The sequence below is a fragment of the Pleurodeles waltl genome, chromosome 2_2 (genome assembly GCF_031143425.1).
Source record: "Pleurodeles waltl isolate 20211129_DDA chromosome 2_2, aPleWal1.hap1.20221129, whole genome shotgun sequence".
Lineage (NCBI taxonomy): Eukaryota > Metazoa > Chordata > Amphibia > Caudata > Salamandridae > Pleurodeles > Pleurodeles waltl.
Window position 1 is genome coordinate 298,772,146 of NC_090439.1, and position 19,912 is coordinate 298,792,057.

At 43.3% G+C, this 19,912-nt stretch overlaps 1 protein-coding gene across 4 annotated transcripts in view; it reads right to left on the minus strand.

The window, feature by feature from the left end:
* The window catches only part of MPPE1 (metallophosphoesterase 1), a 442,317-nt gene that overhangs the window by 144,229 nt on the left and 278,176 nt on the right, over positions 1 to 19,912 (minus strand). For 3 of the 4 annotated variants that reach the window (XM_069219749.1, XM_069219751.1, XM_069219750.1), the window contains 2 exons: positions 5,126 to 5,200; positions 4,901 to 5,023 (listed from right to left, as the gene is read on the minus strand). In XM_069219749.1, coding sequence (XP_069075850.1) covers positions 4,901 to 5,023; positions 5,126 to 5,200 — 198 coding nt within the window. Of the gene's footprint in view, positions 1 to 549; positions 639 to 4,900; positions 5,024 to 5,125; positions 5,201 to 19,912 lie in introns of all 4 variants that reach the window. The other variant, XM_069219752.1, reaches the window with a different exon arrangement.

The following is a 19,912-nucleotide window of genomic DNA, read 5'->3' on the forward strand; positions in this document are numbered from 1 at the left end:
TCCCTAGGGTAATAAAAAGCTATTACAAAGTGATTGAATTTTTTTAAATGAGAATTCCTCCTTAAAGACACTGATTGGCAGAGAATTAATACAACGCTCTGGAAGCAAAGGAGTCAATACATGCATACTATGAAATGTTGTTGCAGGCTTTCAAGCATTACAGTAGTACAGAGCCCAAAGACATGGTTTATTTTGTGCTCAGGTTTGTGCATGGATTGAGATCTGAAATTAGTGACATGCTTAACAGTCATTTGATTTGATGGCAAGCAAAATCGGTAAATTAAGTATTGCAGTTTACTAAATATTGCAGTGACGAAGTTGACATGAAGCAAAAAAGACTGAAAGAAAAGGCGATGGTGGTGCAGATTAGAGCAGCACAAGCACAATCGGGGATGCAGGGAATTCCACAACAACAGGGAAGCATACAAGTGGCTCAAAGTCAGAGACAGGTGGGAGGAAGAGGATGTAGTGGTGGTGGAAATGGAAATCGTGCTGATTTGAATACTAATGTTAATTCAGGTGATATGCAGGCAATGAAGAAAATGTTACCTTGTCACGCTTGCGGGGGTCTTGGACACTGGAAGCGGGAATGTCCTTTGATGGTGCAGGAAGGTGTTGTGCAGATGAATGAACATAATCTTTTTCCAAATTTGAGTGGACCGAGAAATCAGAAACTTAATGTAAATGTCCAGAATATGAACAATCAAATGCAGATTCCACAAATTCAAATTCCCCCACAGCAAGTGCCATGCTTTCAGGTATCACAACAGCAGGTGTAAATGATGCCACACCAGCAGCAAATGCAAATACCTCAAGCCCAAATGGCACAGCAGTGGGTAGTGGCTCCTCAGGAGAACATGAGTCAAAGGTTAAATCAAAACACTGATTACACAGTAGCCGTTACACAGTGAGGATGAAGTGAGTGAGTGAGCGAGTGATGAAATTGTGAGTGAGAGATCGGATGAAGAAATGTGTGCTTGCAGCTTCATCAGAGGTGGATCAGAGTGGCCCCAATGTAATTGGAATAGTTATGGGTCATGAAGTCTCATTCTTGGTTGATACTGGAGCTACACGCTCTACTGTCATAACTGCAGAGGTTCCCAATGTGCCATCTTCTGGGAGAACAGTACAGATTGTAGGAGTAGCGAATCAACACCTGACAATTCCAATTACTGAACCGATTCACACTACTGTGTCGCTCACTGACTGATTATAAACCATCTAGGAATGTTGTGCTAGATACTGTATTGTTTACAATTGCAGGATGGCTTCCACTTTTATAAATCAGTAAGTGCTGTGGATGAGGAGAGAAAACTGACAAAAGCATCTGAAAATGCATGCTATAAAAAGGAAAGCAATCCTTTTTTCTGCAGCATGCATTTTCAGATGCTTTTCTCAGTACTCGCTCCATAGTGATGCTGGACAACAAGCACTGAGAAAGCCAAAGGTTTTGATGTTTGTAGAAAGAGTACATACCCAGCCTGTGAACCATACAAATATCAATCCTATTGGCTTTGCCAATGCTTGTTATACTTTCAAACATCAAAAAGTAAAAATAGCCACCTACCTTAATTCTTCAATGTTTTCTACTTGATATATTCGCTATGCACAGCTCATGGAGCCGTCAAGCATAGCAGGGCTGCCTCCAAAGCCAATACTGAGAATCTGACCCGGGTTCACAAACTTAGATACCATGAACATTAAGTATATATGTTGGGCTAGACAGTCACAAAATCAAGAACTATATTCAAAAGCAAAGGCCTGATTGTTTATGATACATAGACACCACTGGTACTACGGACATCAATTGGGGGTCACAGCAGCGACCCCTTGCTTGCCCTTAGCAAACTCTGGCACTGTCCTTGCGACCCCTTGCTCAAGGGTCCTTAGGAAGAACAAACAGCAAACACAGCTCTTCACAAGCTGTGTTAACATCCTGCATTTATCAGTTCTTCACCCTCCCACAGTCCTTTTTACTGCCATTAGAAAGCTGTTGAGTGTATATAGGTGGGGTGTTTCGGGCCCTTAGCTGTTACCTATGCCCTCAGCAACCTCTTACTAGCTAACACATTCAAGGTGAGGAAGAGTAGGTGATGTTTTTTCTCCCTATCTACGTCAGCTGGATGTGTACCAGTAGGAAAAACCTGAAAATGGCATGTGTCTGCCGTACATGATCCCTGCATGTATCTACTCATTTTAAACAGATTGGCACTGATTTGGACAGGGAACAGTATCCCAAGTTGACTGTTTACAGGTGAGTGGGGTCTGCTGTGGACAGCTTTATACTTTCTGCAATATGCACTTTTATTGAAAGAGCACATCAAGAGCAAATGGTATAACACTTTAACCAGGTATGGGGCGAAGGGTGGGGGATGTCATGTGTTTATTGTGCAGGCATTGTCTAACCTAATTGTAATGCTCAAGGCAGTAGGTAGCACATCCAATGATGTGCACCTGAGGAAGTCCCTCTCTGTCTGCGTGTCACCTGCTGCTTAGGTTATTGTTAAATTTGAATTAGCAGTTATGGCACTGATCTGCACTTTCTTATGTTACCCAGCACCAGATAACCTGTATGCCTTGCCACAAAATATATTGTCAAAATAACTGGATATCACGTCCACCATATTATGGTAACATGATATCCTATGGACATCGTAATACAGCGGACAGGATATCCGTCAGGTTTGTGACGGAGTAATCCATCCACCAACCTCTAAATCAGGCCATTAGTTACAGTCATTCCGCATATTGTTTGTTCAGTTTGTTATGGAGTTTGAGAAATTCTGAAGACACATGGAATAGTGGGCCAGATTAATATTTTTTTAAAGATGCATTCCAAAAGGCTTCGACTATCTCTCCAGCTACTGGAAACGTTATTTGTAAGAGTAATAAGTGTAATGAACGAAATCAGTTTCAAGGTGGGAGAAATGAATATAGGCTTCATCAGCACAAAGGGAAGGAAACCATTTCCTACACTCTAGCAGGATAGAGATTGGGTTACCATTAAAACAGGATTAAACACTTGGAGTGAGGCACGATATTGAGAACTATTAAAGGCTTCACTTAGCCATTCAGACTCCAGGTCTCACCCCCATAGGAAATATTACCACTCACTTTTGGTTATTCTGCAATTTAATTTGTGCCTTGGTGTCTTGGGCTATGTCTGATAAGGTTGTTTATGGTTTTAGAATGACTGGTATATAGTAGCTTCTTCTGGATATGTAATGGTTGGATCCCTGACACACAAAAGGTAACAGGAGGATGCTTGCAATAAATCTAACCAACTGCTTAGGGTAGCATTCAACCCCACAGTTCTTTTGCCCACCATGTCACCTCAGTATAGACCCAGCCTTATATAAATCAGTCTTGTCCTACTCCAATAGGAATAGTCTGAACTGCCAACTCAAGTCCTCTCTGAACAAAAACACAAGCAAGCCAAAACAATCTTTGGTCTGATTGAGCACCTTCAGTCAAGTTTAGCTTTGTTCCAGTGGTAGACTGAGCAATGGCCACATTTGAACAAATCATTTACCACTTAGGTCATTACATCAGATACACAAAAGATGATGGAAGGATGCCTGCAACAGATATAACTACTGGCATTCACTCAGGATAGCATTCCTACCCAATATTCTTTTTCCCACAATGCCACCTCACATCAGCCCGAACCATACGCAAATCAGTCTTTGTCCTGCTCCAATAGGATCAGTCCAACCCGAGCTGTCAAGTTAAGTCCTCTCTGAACTGAAACATAAGCAACTCACAACTGGTTTCAGCCTATTTAGGCCTTTCAATTGAGATAGCCTGATTCCTCTAGGCTCAATGTTGTGAGATCACTTAAGGTAAACTCATTACAGGTCCAACGTTATGTGATGTCACTTCTGCTACCCCATACATTTTAGTGGACTGACGTCCATTAGCTGATTGTGCAGATACCACTCTCAACAAGCGAAAGGCCCAAAAGAACTGTAAAGTTCATATCCAATCTGTGATCGTTATAAAAAAGTAATCACAAAATTAAAACATAAAATGACTCTCCTTACTTCATGCAGTCTGCATATCTATATGGCAGTCAGTTAAAAAAACATCAATTTTAATGCTAGATAAAAGAGACATGTAAGTGAGGAGGAACAGGAGGCCACTAGTTCAAGAAACGTGCTACTTTAAATTTGAAGGCCACACATTTGGTGCAGAGCTGAACAGAAGACATCTCAGTACCAACTCAAGTCAAGGAAAAGAGTCCAGAGACTTTAAATTATCAACCAGAAATATACCCCAGAAAGCGACTGGTGGCTCTTCAATGTCAGCATAAAATAAGAAACTGAAAAAGTGGCAAGCATGCTGTGGTACTTGTGGTCATGAAGAACCATGCGCTAATTTAGCAAAATCTAGTCAAATAGTTCACAGATTGTGCAACGGGAGGGTAAATAATTCAGACAAACAAATGTCAGAACGACTTTCTCTCTATAATATGGATCACTTTATGTGTGGTTCATTTATAATGACATCCAGATTAAATCCCCTTGTACCTCTCATTAAAGTGCAGGGTTATTATTTTACAGGGAGAAGCAGCAGGGCCTCTACAAATAACCACTCTTCTGTTTAATACTTCTGTTTCTTGTATTATAATTTATTTTTTGAAACTGACATGGTGGAGGCAAAGAACAGAAATGAAGTTAAGATACACAAGATAGTGTACGAATCGGCATGATCTTTTTCTTTTTGGGGAGTTTTCTTTCCCTTTTGTAATAAGTGGCTTTAACTACTGTATTTCTTTATGCAAATACTATCTCTAAGACAACCAAGATTGTATAGTGCTCTCTGAAATTAGCAATCTGTAAAAGACATGTAGTATGTATATGAGGGGCTTTACCATAACTGAATTATGTACTTTACCTACCTTTTGTGACGCCTCCTGGGAAAGCACATCATACTTCTCTTTGAACGGAATGTTCTTTTCCTCTGGCGTTGCTGAGTCTTCTCCAGAACAATCGGAGTCACTTCTTCGATAGAGAGGATAATGCTAATGAAGATTGATACAAAGATTCAGTGTTCCAACCATAAAGTGTAGAATTATACTCTTGTATAGCTTAAACATACTTAGATATGCATGTCCCGTTCTCACCTGAAGAAGTATTGGTGCAGACGGGGGAACATTCGCAGCTTTCTTGCATTCTGTGGTTGCACCCTGAGGGTTGTGCTGCAAAATGAAACAATTTTGGGAACCTTACTGTTTCAGCAAAAATCTGATTTTGTTTGCCCTTTATCTCCCCACCAATACGCAACAACGAGAGAGGGCGGTAACTCTTCAAACCTTGAAAGACGGTCATTCATTGAATAGTGTTAATGTCATCTGTATTTCCTGCAGGTGTGTACTACAGCACGGCAGATTCCTTTCGTGTGTCAGGATTATGCATCAGTAATTATGCACTGGTATCCAAAGTGATGCTGCTCGAAGTGAGCCATAGAATGCATTCATATATCGTCCCTCTAATGCCAAGGCCTTGGTTATTGAACTATTTAAAAAGCTCATGCATATATTTGCACAATATGGGACCTTTCTCTCATGGCAGCCAAGGACTCGTGTGCAGATTCAGGTGAGAGTAAAAGTCTGCTGCCAACATCCCATTCATTCTTCTCTCTGTGGATTATTTAGGTCTTTTGTTACACCCACATATATTTGTTAGTTTTAAATCCATCTTCTCCACCTGCTTTACAATGCTTCCTCATTAAATAAAATCTGGCTTCACAAGTCTACATTTCTATATATTTGAGTCTTCTATGGAAAGTTTTTGGGGAGTTTTTGACAAACTGGCATGGCTGTGTTAATATTGAAAGGATGTCACACCGAAACATATTTTTGGAGCAGCAACAGAAGGTTAACTTATAGAGCATCATATAATTAGCACTCTGGAAGATTTAAGCAACAACGTGAACATATTATTCAGCTCATCTCTCACCTACCAGTAAGCAACAAAATAATTCACAAAGCCATCTATGTTCATCACCAAGATCACTTTGATACTATTTTCTGCACGACTACCAGTGTGGCTGTATATAAAGCTGGACCACAGAGATCGCTATCTGACACATCATTGACATTGCCCTCCTGACCAAAGATGATGACCCCTGCCTCTTGAAATTTTTAGACCTCTCAGCTGCCTTCCATACAGTCAACTACCATACCCTCTTATTAACTTTTGGGTCCCAAAGGCAATTCAAAGGCTATGTCCTTCACTCTTTCTTCTCTTACCTTTCTCACCAGTTTATAGGGGACCTTCAGGAAGCAAAAGAACCCTATTATCTGTAGAGTTCCCCAGGATCCCTGGCTGTCATCTCCAACCTCCACATGGAACCCCTTGGAATTTACTCACCTCCAGATGGATCCCTTCTGGCTTTACTCGAAGATAACACCATCAAGATTCGCCAACTCTTCTTGAAGTCTCCTCTGCTTCAGATTTCCAACACCTCAAACACTGCCTGCACATGATCCAGTCCTGGATGTCCAGTGCCTACCTTAAGCTCAACCCAATCAAGACGGGCTTTGTTATTTGCCAAGAACAACAAACAAGAAACAGTACTAACCTGGCTCAATGACATGAACCATGATGGCTTAGAAACCTAACTTCACTGAATGCCAAGTTACTTGGGTCCACCCTGGACACCAACTTCACCACCAAGTAAATTGACAAAAAAGACAGCCTTGTATCAGCTTTCCCTTCTAAAGAAAGTCAAACCATTTCTTCTCTAAAATGCCTTCAGAACTGCTATTAAAGCTTACACAGGCTTACATCTTGATGATGGCCATGGCCTGGTCCATGCCCTCCAATACTCCACCTTGGCATCCCTTTGGGTCATCCTAAAAGCCACAGCAAGTCTCATCCTTCTGGAACATGAAAGATGACAACTAACACTGTGCTCTTCCTTAATCACAAAACTGATGTGTTCCCTATGTGTCTATGAGGTGCATATTATTATACATGTTCAAAAGTGCCTTTTCAGAACTGGCAGTAAAATCTATCATTTTATAATTGCTTAAGGTAAATTTTTTTTACAAAATGTATCATTTTATTAGGGGACTGCCACAAACCCTTAGGAATACATTCCCTTGCCAGCTTCACTTAGTTGGTGAAATTTCAAACATGTGGTGTCAGCCTATAGCACTATCACTAGCAAGGTAGTTATTCTTATTAGGTAATAGCAGAGGAATTCTGTCATGCTCTTTCCTCAGCCTGTTCCCAAAAAGTTAACTGCTCCAAATCTCAACTTTGTGCTGTGAGCCCTGCTTTTACCCATAGCCTACGTATTTGCAATTTATTAAAGTCTGAGAACCACTGGAGTAGAGCAATTTAGAACAATTTAGACTCTATCTTTTATACGTCAGTAATTTTGCAGATATACATCTGTAGTTGACATTTTTACTGTGCATTTTATTGTGATTAACATGAGCATTCTTAAACGCATTAATGAAATGTAACCACTGAAATACTGAAGCTTTTATATGTGCACACTACTCTAATGTTCATTTAAAATGCTTTCATGCACTCGTTATTCATGTTTTACATTTACACTTTAAGTTACATTTGTTGAAGTAACATATATTTTCTTCTTTACATTTATTTTGAAATGTTTAAACTGCATACGTATAACCATGTACCCGAAATGCACATTCAATGTTGAGTTAAAGTTACCATGATTAAGGCCTTAATTCTGAAATGCAGATCTGTTTGGATAGTGTGTCTTTCTTTGCAGGTGCTTTTCAAGGTCTGATTAGCTACAGGAAAGGAGGGTGGTTTTATGTATTAGCTTTATTGATAGTAAGGGCGGAGAAGAGAAAGTCTTGGCATGAGACATGAAGATTTAATGAGAAGCTGAAGACTCCTATTCATGGTACCAAGAATGTGGTATGTTCAAAGTCGCAGAGACTGTTCGAGTTTCTGTGGGATGAGAAACCTGTGTGATGTTACACTTTACAAGACGGATGAAAATCCCATTAACCCCTCAAAGAGAGCAGGAAATTCCAGTGATGTTGAAGTTTCCGTGATTTAAATAATGCTTGCACTGTCAGGAGTTAAGGCAGATTACCTTTAGACTTTGAGGGGTACAGACATCTCTGCTTCCTTTATTTTTGCAACTGTGAAGAATTATGCTAAACGCATTCCTATTCAGAAGACTTTTACTGAAGTCTTCACTACCTTCTCACATTTTGAACTTGCCCTAAGCAACTCTCCACCCATTCTAAAGCCTTTCTTCCAACCATCCTTAAGATTTATTTTGGAAGCATTCTCATTCCTTACTTAGAACTCTTGCTAGATGGTATTAGAATTTTTTTATGTTTAAGGGATAGAACAGAGTGTCTTTATGGAACATCTACTTCTAATTCTCAGTTTCCGCAATGCTGTGATTGTAACTGCTCTGCACCTAAATCTATGAACCAAGTGCGCTTTTTCAGCTTGCCAGCTGTAATTCCATATCTTTTCAGTATTCTAATGACATGCATATATACTTCATTGATTATTGATTGGGAATAAATCAACTTAACTATAATCATGGATTCCTGGTCCTTACTGTGGGGCCAAATAAGCTTCGCGGAAAACGTAATCTTTTATTCATGGTAACTCCCTAGTATATCTCGGTCAATGTTAAAAGGATCATCAGAAGAGAGTGTAAAATCACGCTTCTGCACCCTCTCACCCAGCAAATAACCCTTCTGGGTCCATCAGTGCACCCACTACAATTAAAAAGACAGAAATGTCACAGTGTGACAAGTGAATACTGACTAATTGTGTGGGAGGAAGTTTATGTACATGCATGGCTCTCTAGTGGGGGGTGGAGGGTGTGGTGAAATACTGTCAAGACCCATGGTAAGTTTGTCTGAGAGTATCGCGGGACCGCATACTACATTTCTGGATCAATGGCAATCCTGCGCATCTATCACGATTGTACGACGAAACAATGACTTCAAAAACAACTACTGCCTTAACAACGAGGTCGGACCACCGACCTCGTTGCTACTACTAATGATTTTACCACAAATGCCTTAACAACGATATTTCGTTGTAAAGGCATTCCTGATAAAAGCATTAGCAATAGGCACCATTCACCCTACATCCCTCACCCCACCCCCCCAACCCCACCCCAAAACCTAAAACCCCCTGACCCCCCACCCCCTCCCCAAAACCAAAAACGCCCCAGCCCCCCAACCCCACCCCAAAACCTAAAACCCCCTGACCCCCCACCCACTCCCCAAAACCAAAAACGCCCCAACCCCACCCCAAAACCTAAAACGCCCTGACCCCCCACCCCCTCCCCAAAACCAAAAACGCCCCACCCCCCAACCCCACCCCAAAACCTAAAACCCCCTGTCCCCCCACCCACTCCCCAAAACCAAAAACGCCCCACCCCCCCAACCACACCCCAAAACCTAAAACCCCCTAACCCCCCACCCACTCCCCAAAACCAAAAACGTCCCACCCCCCAACCCCACCCCAAAACCTAAAACCCCCTGACCCCCCACCCCTTCCCCAAAACCTAAACCCACCACTTACCTTCGCCAACTCCCTTCTTTGTACCTTAACCATGCATGTTCGTTGTTCAGAACATACGTAGTTAAGGCACAAAAAACCGGAGTCGTGGTTAAATAAAGCGTTGTTGCGCTTTCGTTAACCACGACTTTCGGACAAAAAAAGTCGTTAAAAAGGATGTTTCCCATCTATCACTGTTGGGCATACCTTGGTACTGCTGACCATTACTAAAACAGTTGTCTCACGAAATGTATTCAAAATTGGAAACATCATTCACGTTTTAGAGGAATCCTCAATCTATTCCACACAATATATTGCAAACAAAGATAAATTCATTTGGAAAGAAATTGAGAAATGAGCACAGGAGAACTATAGTTAATTGTAATAATGACATTACATATGCAGAGAGAAGTGACTATTGTGAGTGCAGAGCAGAGGATCCAGTGCTCCAACGGTGAGTTGAAAAAGTCTCATGAGACGAATGAACTTGACCCAAGTCCCGTGTGGAAATTAGAGTCGTCCTTGATACAGGTATGCTGACCATTGTTAGGCATATGTTGAAAATGGCCTGACATATGAGGACATTGCTTGGCGGCACATAATGGGATTCAAGACATACGATATTCAAGGTAGACATAAAATGGCATATGATCTTCTGATAAACGACAATAATATGTGTTTATACAGTTGGGAGTGTGAGGCTGTCCATTTTGACTACAAAGTTAGCATGTTATCACAAAATGATGATCACATTTTTGTGGATATAATACATTTATTTAGAAACAATGTAAAGCTGGTATTGGAGACACAACTAGTGTATTTTAAGCAAATACCCTTTGGAACATAATGAGTTAATTTCCAAAGTATGGAAATTAGTGTTTGGGGCAAAAATGCATTTTTAGACAATGAAAAGCTGATATTTGGACGCAAAATAAATACACCTTCAAAATATTTCAAGCATAAATCATGTTGATCTAAAAATAGTTATAAAACAAATAGGATGACATTATTTCATTGATGCTACTGCCCATTTCTTCCTCATATTTAGGTCGTTTCAGGCACAGGCATTCCATGATCTACATTCATAACCTTTTATGTCCTTACTGTCAGTATGTAGATATATACAAACTGAGGAGAAGTCTGATCTACAGCTTTCAATTGCTTGCAATTCAAGCTAAAGCTCTTTTGCTTGAACCTGGAAGTCAATTTCTATACTGTAAAGTGTACATTTTAGTTCAACGTCCCTTCGGGGCTGCCTAAAGATTTTAAGCAATGTCTCTGCAAAACTGCAATGTAAAATGCATACTTTGGCAACAATGTTTGCGAAACTTTCTGAGCAGAAACAGCCCTGGTACCATGCACTCACTCTAAAGGCTGTCAGACTCACTTGCCCAATGAAATCCATGAAAGCTGGTTGTGCCACAGGTGCTTGAATGTTCATTAGATGTTGTAGGATGGTGGCCATCTCTGCATAAGCCAGTTTACACCGGTTCAGGGATCCCCCAGCCCTGCTCTGGCGCGAAACTGGACAAAGGAAAGGGGAGTGACCACTCCCCTGACCTGCACCTCCCAGGGGAGGTGCCCAGAGCTCCTCCAGTGTGCTCCAGACCTCTGCAATCTTGGAAACAGAGGTGCTGCTGGCACACTGGACTGCTCTGAGTGGCCAGTGCCAGCAGGTGACGTCAGAGACTCCTTCTGATAGGCTCTTACCTGTGTTGCTAGCCTATCCTCCTTCCTAGGTAACCAAACCTCCTTTTCTGGCTATTTAGGGTCTCTGCTTTGGGGAATTCTTTAGATAACGAATGCAAGAGCTCATCAGAGTTCCTCTGCATCTCTCTCTTCACCTTCTGCCAAAGGATCGACCGCTGACTGCTCAGGACGTCTGCAAAACCGCAACAAAGTAGCAAAGACGACTACTGCAACCTTGTATCGCTGATCCTGCTGCCTTCTCGACTGTTTTCCTGGTAGTGCATGCTCTGGGGGTAGCCTGCCTCCTCTCTGCATTAGGAGCTCTGAAGAAATCTCCTGTGGGACGACGGAATCCTCCCCCTGCAACCGCAGGCAACAAAAGACTGCAACAAAAGACAGCATCACCAGTCCTCTGGGTCCCCTCACAGCACGACGAGCGTGGTCCCTGGAACTCAGCAACTCTGTCAAAGTGACTCCCACAGTCTAGTGACTCTTCAGTCCAAGTTTGGTGGAGGTAAGTCCTTGCCTCCCCACGCTAGACTGCATTGCTGGGTACCGCGTGATTTGCAGCTGCTCCGGCTCCTGTGCACTCTTCCAGGATTTCCTTCGTGCACAGCCAAGCCTGGGTCCCCGACACTCTAACCTGCAGTGCACAACCTCCTGAGTTGTCCTCGGGCGTCGTGGTACTCCCTTTTGTGTCTTCAGGTGAGCTCCAGTTCACTCCTCTTCATAGTGCCTGTTCCGGCACTTCTGCGGGTGCTGCCTGCTTCTGTGAGGGCTCCCTGTCTTGCTGGGCGCCCCCTCTGTCTCCTCACGCAAGTGGCGACATCCTGGTCCCTCCTGGGCCACAGCAGCATCCAAAAACCCTAACCGCGACCCTTGCAGCTAGAAATGCTTGTTTGCGGTCTTTCTGCAAGGGAACACCTCTGCAAGCTTCTTCACGACGTGGGACATCCATCTTCCAAAGGGGAAATTTCTAGCCCTCTTTGTTCTTGCAGAATCCACAGCTTCTACCATCCGGTGGCAGCTTCTTTGCACCCTCAGCTGGCATTTCCTTGGCATCTGCCCAATCTCGACTTTGTCGCGACTCTTGGACTTGGTCCCCTTGTTCCACAGGTACTCTTGTCCGGAAATCCACTTTGGTTGCATTGCTAGTGTTGGTCTTCCTTGCAGAATTCCCCTATCACAACTTCTGTGCTCTTTGGGGAATATAGGTGCACTTTACACCTACTTTTCAGGGTCTTGGGGTGGGCTATTTTTCTAACCCTCACTGCTTTCTTACAGTCCCAGCGACCCTCTACAAGCTCACATAGGTTTGGGGTCCATTCGTGGTTCGCATTCCACTTCTAGAGTATATGGTTTGTGTTGCCCCTGTACCTATGTGCTCCTATTGCAATCTATTGTAATTCTGCATTGCTTGCATTACTTCCTTTTGCTATTACTGCATATTTTTGGTATTGTGTACCTATAATTTGTGTATATTTGGCATCCTCATACTGAGGGTACTCACTGAGATACTTTTGGCATATTGTCATAAAAATAAAGTACCTTTATTTTTAGTATATCTGTGTATTGTGTTTTCTTATGATATTGTGCATATGACACCAGTGGTATAGTAGGAGCTTTGCATGTCTCCTAGTTCAGCCTAAGCTGCTCTGCTATAGCTACCTTCTATCAGCCTAAGCTGCTAGAAACACCTCTTCTACACTAATAAGGGATAACTGGTCCTGGTACAGAGTGTAAGTACCCCTTGGTACCCACTACAAACCAGGCCAGCCTCCTACAGATGTGATTAAACGACAAATAGGTAAATGAATACAAATGCAATGTTTACATTTAAAAAAAGTGGAAGATAGAAGAAAACCTTGGAGCCTGATTTAAAGTTTGGTGGATACTGCCTGCCAAATTGAAGGTCTGTCCACCCAACGCATAGAAAGTTAGGTGGACCTTCATGTTTCCAACAGCAGTATCCCCACTGGTTGCGCCTTAGGAAACCCTACGCTGCATGGCTCGGTGGAGGTGGGGCTGTTGGTGTATAAGACCATCATACCACCTGCCCCATTTAGTACTGAATTCGTCCTGATTTTATTTTGTTCGTATGGTGCTAGCACTGTTTAAAAAAAAAAAAAAAATGACCCCATAACATGGATACAACTCCTAGAGTATCAGGGCCATTTATTTACTGTTTTCCAAAAACGAACTCCAAGTTTAGAAAACAAAAATGTCTAGTGAAAGGCCGCATGAAGCATAGCAGCCTGTTAAACATTCAGTGCCTTCAAATGAGCCGCCATGACGGTGGATCTTCTGAACTCACAGGTATCTCTGCAGTGGCGGCAGAGATCTCTAAATATGACTTTCAGCATTCCAGCCAGAACGGCGGAGAAAATACCTCAGCCACCTCGCCATACATTAAATCAGGCCTTTCAGTGTATAATTTCAGGCTCAAGGCTTTCGGGTAATTTTGCAGAGTTTAAAATGTGGCTGTTAGCATTAGGCTAGTTGCCATTTAGCAATGCACAGCATCAATATTTTAGCAGTTTGCACAATACCATAATATTACAAAATTTCACAAATGTATCAAATTGCAAGTTTGCACATTCCCAGTATATTTCCTGTGTTCAACATTCCAGAATATTTCCCTTTTTCTCAACCTCCTTCTACACAATTCTTGATTATTTCCGATCACTACTACTTCAGTATCTCTCAATCTTACACATGCCATGTCTAGTGCCAATTATAGAATAGATGCGCGAATTATTTACTCCTCTTTCATTTCAAGTTTGCATAGACCCACGCGGTTTCCAGTGTGCACAGTCCTAGTGTAGAACATATCCCACCCCAACAATATATAACTTTCTCTGTAGTCCCAAAATATACTATTAGACATGATGACTAGGAAAAGGGGAAGCACCTAGTCACCATGTATCAGCAGAGGGAGTAATCAGCATTTCTCCCCATTTCCCAGTTTTTGCTCAAGCTGGTTCCTTCGCTCACAGCCTGCTCACTGCACAAATCTCACTATTCGGGCTGCACACCCAGTAGGAAGCCCCCAAAGCGGCAGCTTGTGATAGACTACAATAGCAGACCCTAATGAACGAATGCAGAATACCCATTATTCCGCAGGCCCCTGCATGTCTTTCAGCCGGAAAGGGCCTCTTGACACCAAGCTATCTGTTTGAATCAAGGCATCCAAGCTCCAGAGGTCGGAGGCAGAATGTCGTGCTAAGTAAATATGTTATAGCCCCCCCATGAGACTTAGGGAAGGTCTACTTGAAGTAGGAAACATGTAAGGGTGCAGGAAAAAACTCTATCTGCAATACTTAACATACCTCTCAGGCAACCATCTAACAACATAGAGTACCCTGGTTAAACCCAGTCTATGCGTCACCGAAGTATGTCGTATCCACAGCAAGAAATTAAGGTAGGTACGCTAGGATTTAATTAGGGTTAGTCTCTGGAAACTAAAGACGAATGGTAATCCTATTTCAGTTACAAGTGCACTTAGTGTGGCAAATTTAACAAAACCTTCTACACAGTTATCTAGCATTAAGCACTTGAAGATGATTCAGTAAGCAGCTGCAGTTGTACAAGCGCACACAACTCTGAAGCTCGTTTAAGCTCATAACTTTAACTCCATCAGAATCATCCTGAAATCACTTTTGGGAGAAAGGCTTCACAAATAAGGAGCAACAGAATTTTGAAAATTCCGAAGAGCAAAGTCTGCTTGTGACTTGGAGACAGATGGGGTCTCTGGACGTAGACCATGCTACTAATAATAATGTTCAGCATAGGTCAATGTAGCTCTTCTTTGGAATTGCTAAGCTCATCAATACCCCATGCAGATGCCAAAGGAACATGACATGCTTCCCATCTATTTACAGCACAGCCACTCATGGAGCCACCAATTTCCTCTACCCCTTCATTTTTGCTGGCTTAGCTCGGATCAAACCTCTTCTGCCCCCTTCTGTCACAAACCATTACACGGAAGAGAGTGACAATTTCAGCCACCTAGATGTCAGCACCAATTTGTCTGGGAAAAAGGCGATTTAGGGCAGTTGCACCAATAGCATGCAAAGCACAATCATGTGATGAGCTGAGATGATTGCAATGAGGACACAGTCTTCAGAGTCAAAAGACGCAAAGAGCAGCTATTCATCGTCTCAATGGGCAAATACATTAGAAGAGTCAAGACCATGTTAAGGTCCCACTGTAGCAATACAAATGGTTTGGGAGGGAACACGTGTTAAACCATCAAAACCACATCACAACAAATGAGTTAGTTAAGGATTGTTCATCCATCAAACAGAAAAAGATCGAAGGTGTGGACACGTAGCCTGTAATAGTGCCCACTGAAAGGCCTTACAGGGCTAAAGACCAAACAAACAATACAACATCTGACAGTTTGGCTTGTAGAGGGTCAGTCTTGAGACTCCACATCAGGCCACAAACTTGTACCCCTGCCAGACATAAATGAACTTGGTGGAGACACGCCTGGCGGCAAGGATGAAATCCACCACTTTGAGTGGCATAGCAAACATTAATAGTTGCCACTGCTCAATTGCCACGCATGGAGATTGAGATCGCATTGGTTGGAGTGAAGGACCCTGCCCCGCTGCTGCACAGAAGATCCTCCCACAGTGAGGACAGGCGCTCATTCCCAGAAATTCCAGATTGTACACTCTCCTGGCGCAAACCAAAGCCACTAGGATAACTTGAGTCCAGTCGTTCCTAATTTTTTCAGAACTCTGGACAGTAGAGGCAGAGGAAGGAAGGAGTACAGGAATCCTGGAATTTATTTTAGCCAAAATGCATCCTCTAGCAAGTATCATCACAGAAACTCCAACAAGCAAAACAACTGACTATGCATTCTCAATATGGCAAATAATGAAGCCCTGTGCCACTTTGGCATATAGACTGCATTTGTGATCCACCGGATGTCACTGGCTGGGTTTGTCTGCTCAGGCATTCACGGATCCTGCCAACTCTTTCAGAATCAGAGAAATTCCATGATGCCTTAGCCAACTCCAGAGATGCAGAGCCTCCTGACATAGAGCCCAGGACTACCCTCAGTCCTGACTGCTGCAGTACCCAATGGTGGTGGTGTTGCCTGTGAGAATCTGCTTCAGTCTCTCATTGATGGGCGGCAAGAAGACCATCAATGTCAGACAAATGGCCTTCAACTCCAGACAGATTGATATGGAGCTGGGCTTCTGCTGGAGACCAGAGGCCTCTGATCTCCCCCTCCCCCAGATGACTGCCCCCAACCCCGCAGTGAGGCATCCGTCATCAGAATCGGCAGAGGTTCGAGAAAGGAGAGGGGCCTGCAGCTAGTCTAATTGCAGGCAAGCAGCCACCACTGCAGATCATTTGCAGTCTCTTTCGAAATGTGAATGACACCCTAAAAAATGTCCTTGCTGCTAGGCCCACTGACAAAACTTCACATTCCATTGCAGAGCCTGCATACGCCACCTGGCTCAGTTGAAAAGTCAGATGCAGGAGGCTGAAGGGCAAAGAAGCTTCAGAGCTGCTCTCAACAAGATCCAGAACAGTCTGAAATATTGGGATCATAGACAGAATGTCTTGGACTCCTTAAAACGGAGGAAGACCCTCAACTATATCTTATCCAGAAGACCTTCAATGATAGGAAGCTTTTGTGGAGGAGACAGGTGTGTTGATCATGGACCTCAACAAAGTCAGGAGGTTTGCCACTGTATGGAGGTGGTCTCTGTGTGATTGTGGGAAGCCTGCGTTCAGAAGCCTCTCATTGAGATAGATGAAAACTGGCATCCCCAACCTCTGAAAGTGGGTAGCGACCACCACCACCACCACTTACATGAACCACTGAGGAGCATTGGTAAAACTAAAGTGAGCATGGCAAATTGAAAATGCTTCTAGCCTACTTCTGTGGGACAGCATATTAGGTATATGATAATACACATTCTGCAGGGCCAAGGACACCACTCAATTGCTCAGATCCAGAGCTGACAGAATCTGGACCTGTGTGAGTATATTGTACTTGTCTTTCCGTAAAGAGGCATTCAGAAGAAAAAGATCTTAGATGGGCTGAAGGACACATCCTTCTTCAGCATGTGGCAAGACTGAAAGCAGCAACCTTCCCCCATTTCTGAATCCAGAACCTTCTCAATGGCCCTTTTGGGAAAATAAAGCTCACGCCTCTTGCAAAAGAATGAACAGATGTTCCTCTGAGTCTCTTAGATGTAAGGGGAGCAGACAGATAAAGTGAGCACAGCCTTGGCTGAATGATTTGAAGGACCCATTTGTAGGCTGTAGGAGACTGGCCTGGCTTGTAGTGGGTACTTAAGGTACTTACACCTTATACCAGCTCCAGTTATCCCTTATTAGTGAAATGTAGGTAGTGTCTAGCAGCTTAGGCCATCTAGGGGTAGCTGTAACAGAGCAGCCAAGGATGAACTAGGAGACTTGCAAAGCTCTTGCAATACCACTATAGTCACACAGTACTTATACACAATAAAAGGCAATACTCAGTGTTAGCAAAAATAAAGGTACTTTATTTTAGTGACACAAGGCCAAAAATATCTTAGAGGCAATACTCCTTCTGGAGGTAAGTATTATACACAATATATACACTAGTAACCAAAATCAGGTAAGTAAACAGTCATACAACAGTGCAAACAGTGAAAACACAATAGATTGCAATGGGCCTGGGGCAACACAAACCATATACTATAATAGTGGAATGCAAAGGTCGGATTCCCCTCCTAGGCAAGTATAGTGTGTAGAGGGGCACTGAGAGTGTAAGAAAACACCAAAGGTAAGTAAAATACCCCACCCCATAGCCCAGGAAAGCAGGAGTACAGAACACACTACAAGTCGTGATGAAGAATTATGCAAGAACCAAGCAAGACTGCAAGCAACCAACAATGGATTCCTGTACCCGAAGACCCATAAGAGACCAAGTCCAGAAGTCGATGAAGAGTCCAGGAAGAACAGGAGCCCCTGCCCACCTGGAAGACTGTGCAAAAGTGGATTCTCCGGTTGGAAGAAAAGTACAGAAATGCAACCAATAAGATAGCTGCGGGTTCCTGCTTGGTTCAAGAGATGTCCCACGTCGAGGTATTGGATGCAGGCTGTTTGCATCACTGGATTCCGCCAACAAGCCTTGGTTCACACTAGAATGCGTTTTGCATCAAAGAGGAGCTGCCCGGACCCAGGAGTGACCTGGGAATCTCAACTCGGACTGAGGAGACAGAGGGGCCTCTCAGCACTTAAAAGAGCCCTCAGAAGACCAGGCAGCACCCACGGGAGTCCAAGGACACAGGGACAAAGGAGTTGCAAAGGGCGGTCATCGCAGCACTACACAGAAGGATCCCATGCCGCCGAACAACTCAGAGAGCTGTGCGTCACAGGATAGAGTGCTGGGGACCTGGGCTACGCTGTGCATGAAGAACTTTTGGAAGAAGTTCACAGAAGCCTGAGGAGCTGCAGAGGGCGCGATGCACAGGGACACTGTCTGGCACGGGGAGGCAAGCTCCCACCTCCACCAAATTTGAACAGCTGGACCCCTGGACAGTCAGGGTCATGTTCAGTCCACCACCTGTGTTCCAAGGATCACGCTCTTCGAGAGGTGAGGAGTCCCTGAGTACTGGTCATCATCGCAGAGAGGTGCCTACTGAAGCAGGGAAATGACTGTCACTCCACGGGAGATTCCTTCGTTTTTTCTGGTGCAGGGTGAAGACAAGCAGTCCTCACAACAGGCACTTTGAAAATTGTTCCTGGAACAGTCTGTGGTTGATCCGACGGTCAGAAGCTGAAGCAGAGGAGTCCTGGTGGAGTCTTGCAAACCGAATCTGAGGAAACAGCCAGAGGAGAGACCCTAAGTAGCCCTAAAAGGGGGATTGGCTATATACTCAGGTACGCACCTATCAGGAGGGGTCTTTGACGTCACCTTTGGCACTGACCACTCAGATTGTAATTGTATTGTATTGTAATAGTATTTATATAGTGCCTACTACCCCTGACGAGGCGTCAAATCGCTTTTCGGCAAGTAGCACGCTACTCCAGGACCCAACAAGAATTAGTCGTGGATTAGTACAGGGAAATACCAGTACAGTTTTAGTATTATTATGAGTGCATTTTAGCCGTGGATATGAGAGTTTGTTAGTTAGATTGACTGGAGCAATGAAGGGGTGGAGGAGGAAAGAATCCAGAAGTGTTAATTGGGAGTTTATGGTAATAGGATTTAGGATCAGGATGAGTAAAGGGAGGATTGAGGAGGGAAGAGTCTGTGGAAGGGGTTAGGAAGATCATAATAGCAGAGTGAGAATAATGAGGGAGAATATAGTAGGGTTGTTTGGGAGATCATGGTAGTAAAGTGAGGTTTAGTGGGTTAGATGTGGAAGCGGAGGGAATAGCTTAGGCAGAGTTATTTAGGAGATGAAAGTAGTAGAATGGATTTGGGTTGAGTCAGAGTGGGAATGGAGGATAGATTGATAGAGACATGACATATGGTGATGGGTAGGTAAGTGTGATATAAGATGAAAGCAGGTGATTGACATTATTATGCTTTTCAGTGATCAAGGATTTTGGAAGCCCACAGATCTCAGTACTGGCTTTTAATAGAAATTAGGTCATTTTCACCCCTTGCTGAATGCTCCTTTAGTAACTATCACTATGTGGTTTTCTTATAAGATTTTTTATTTTTTTAGAACTAAGTTAGA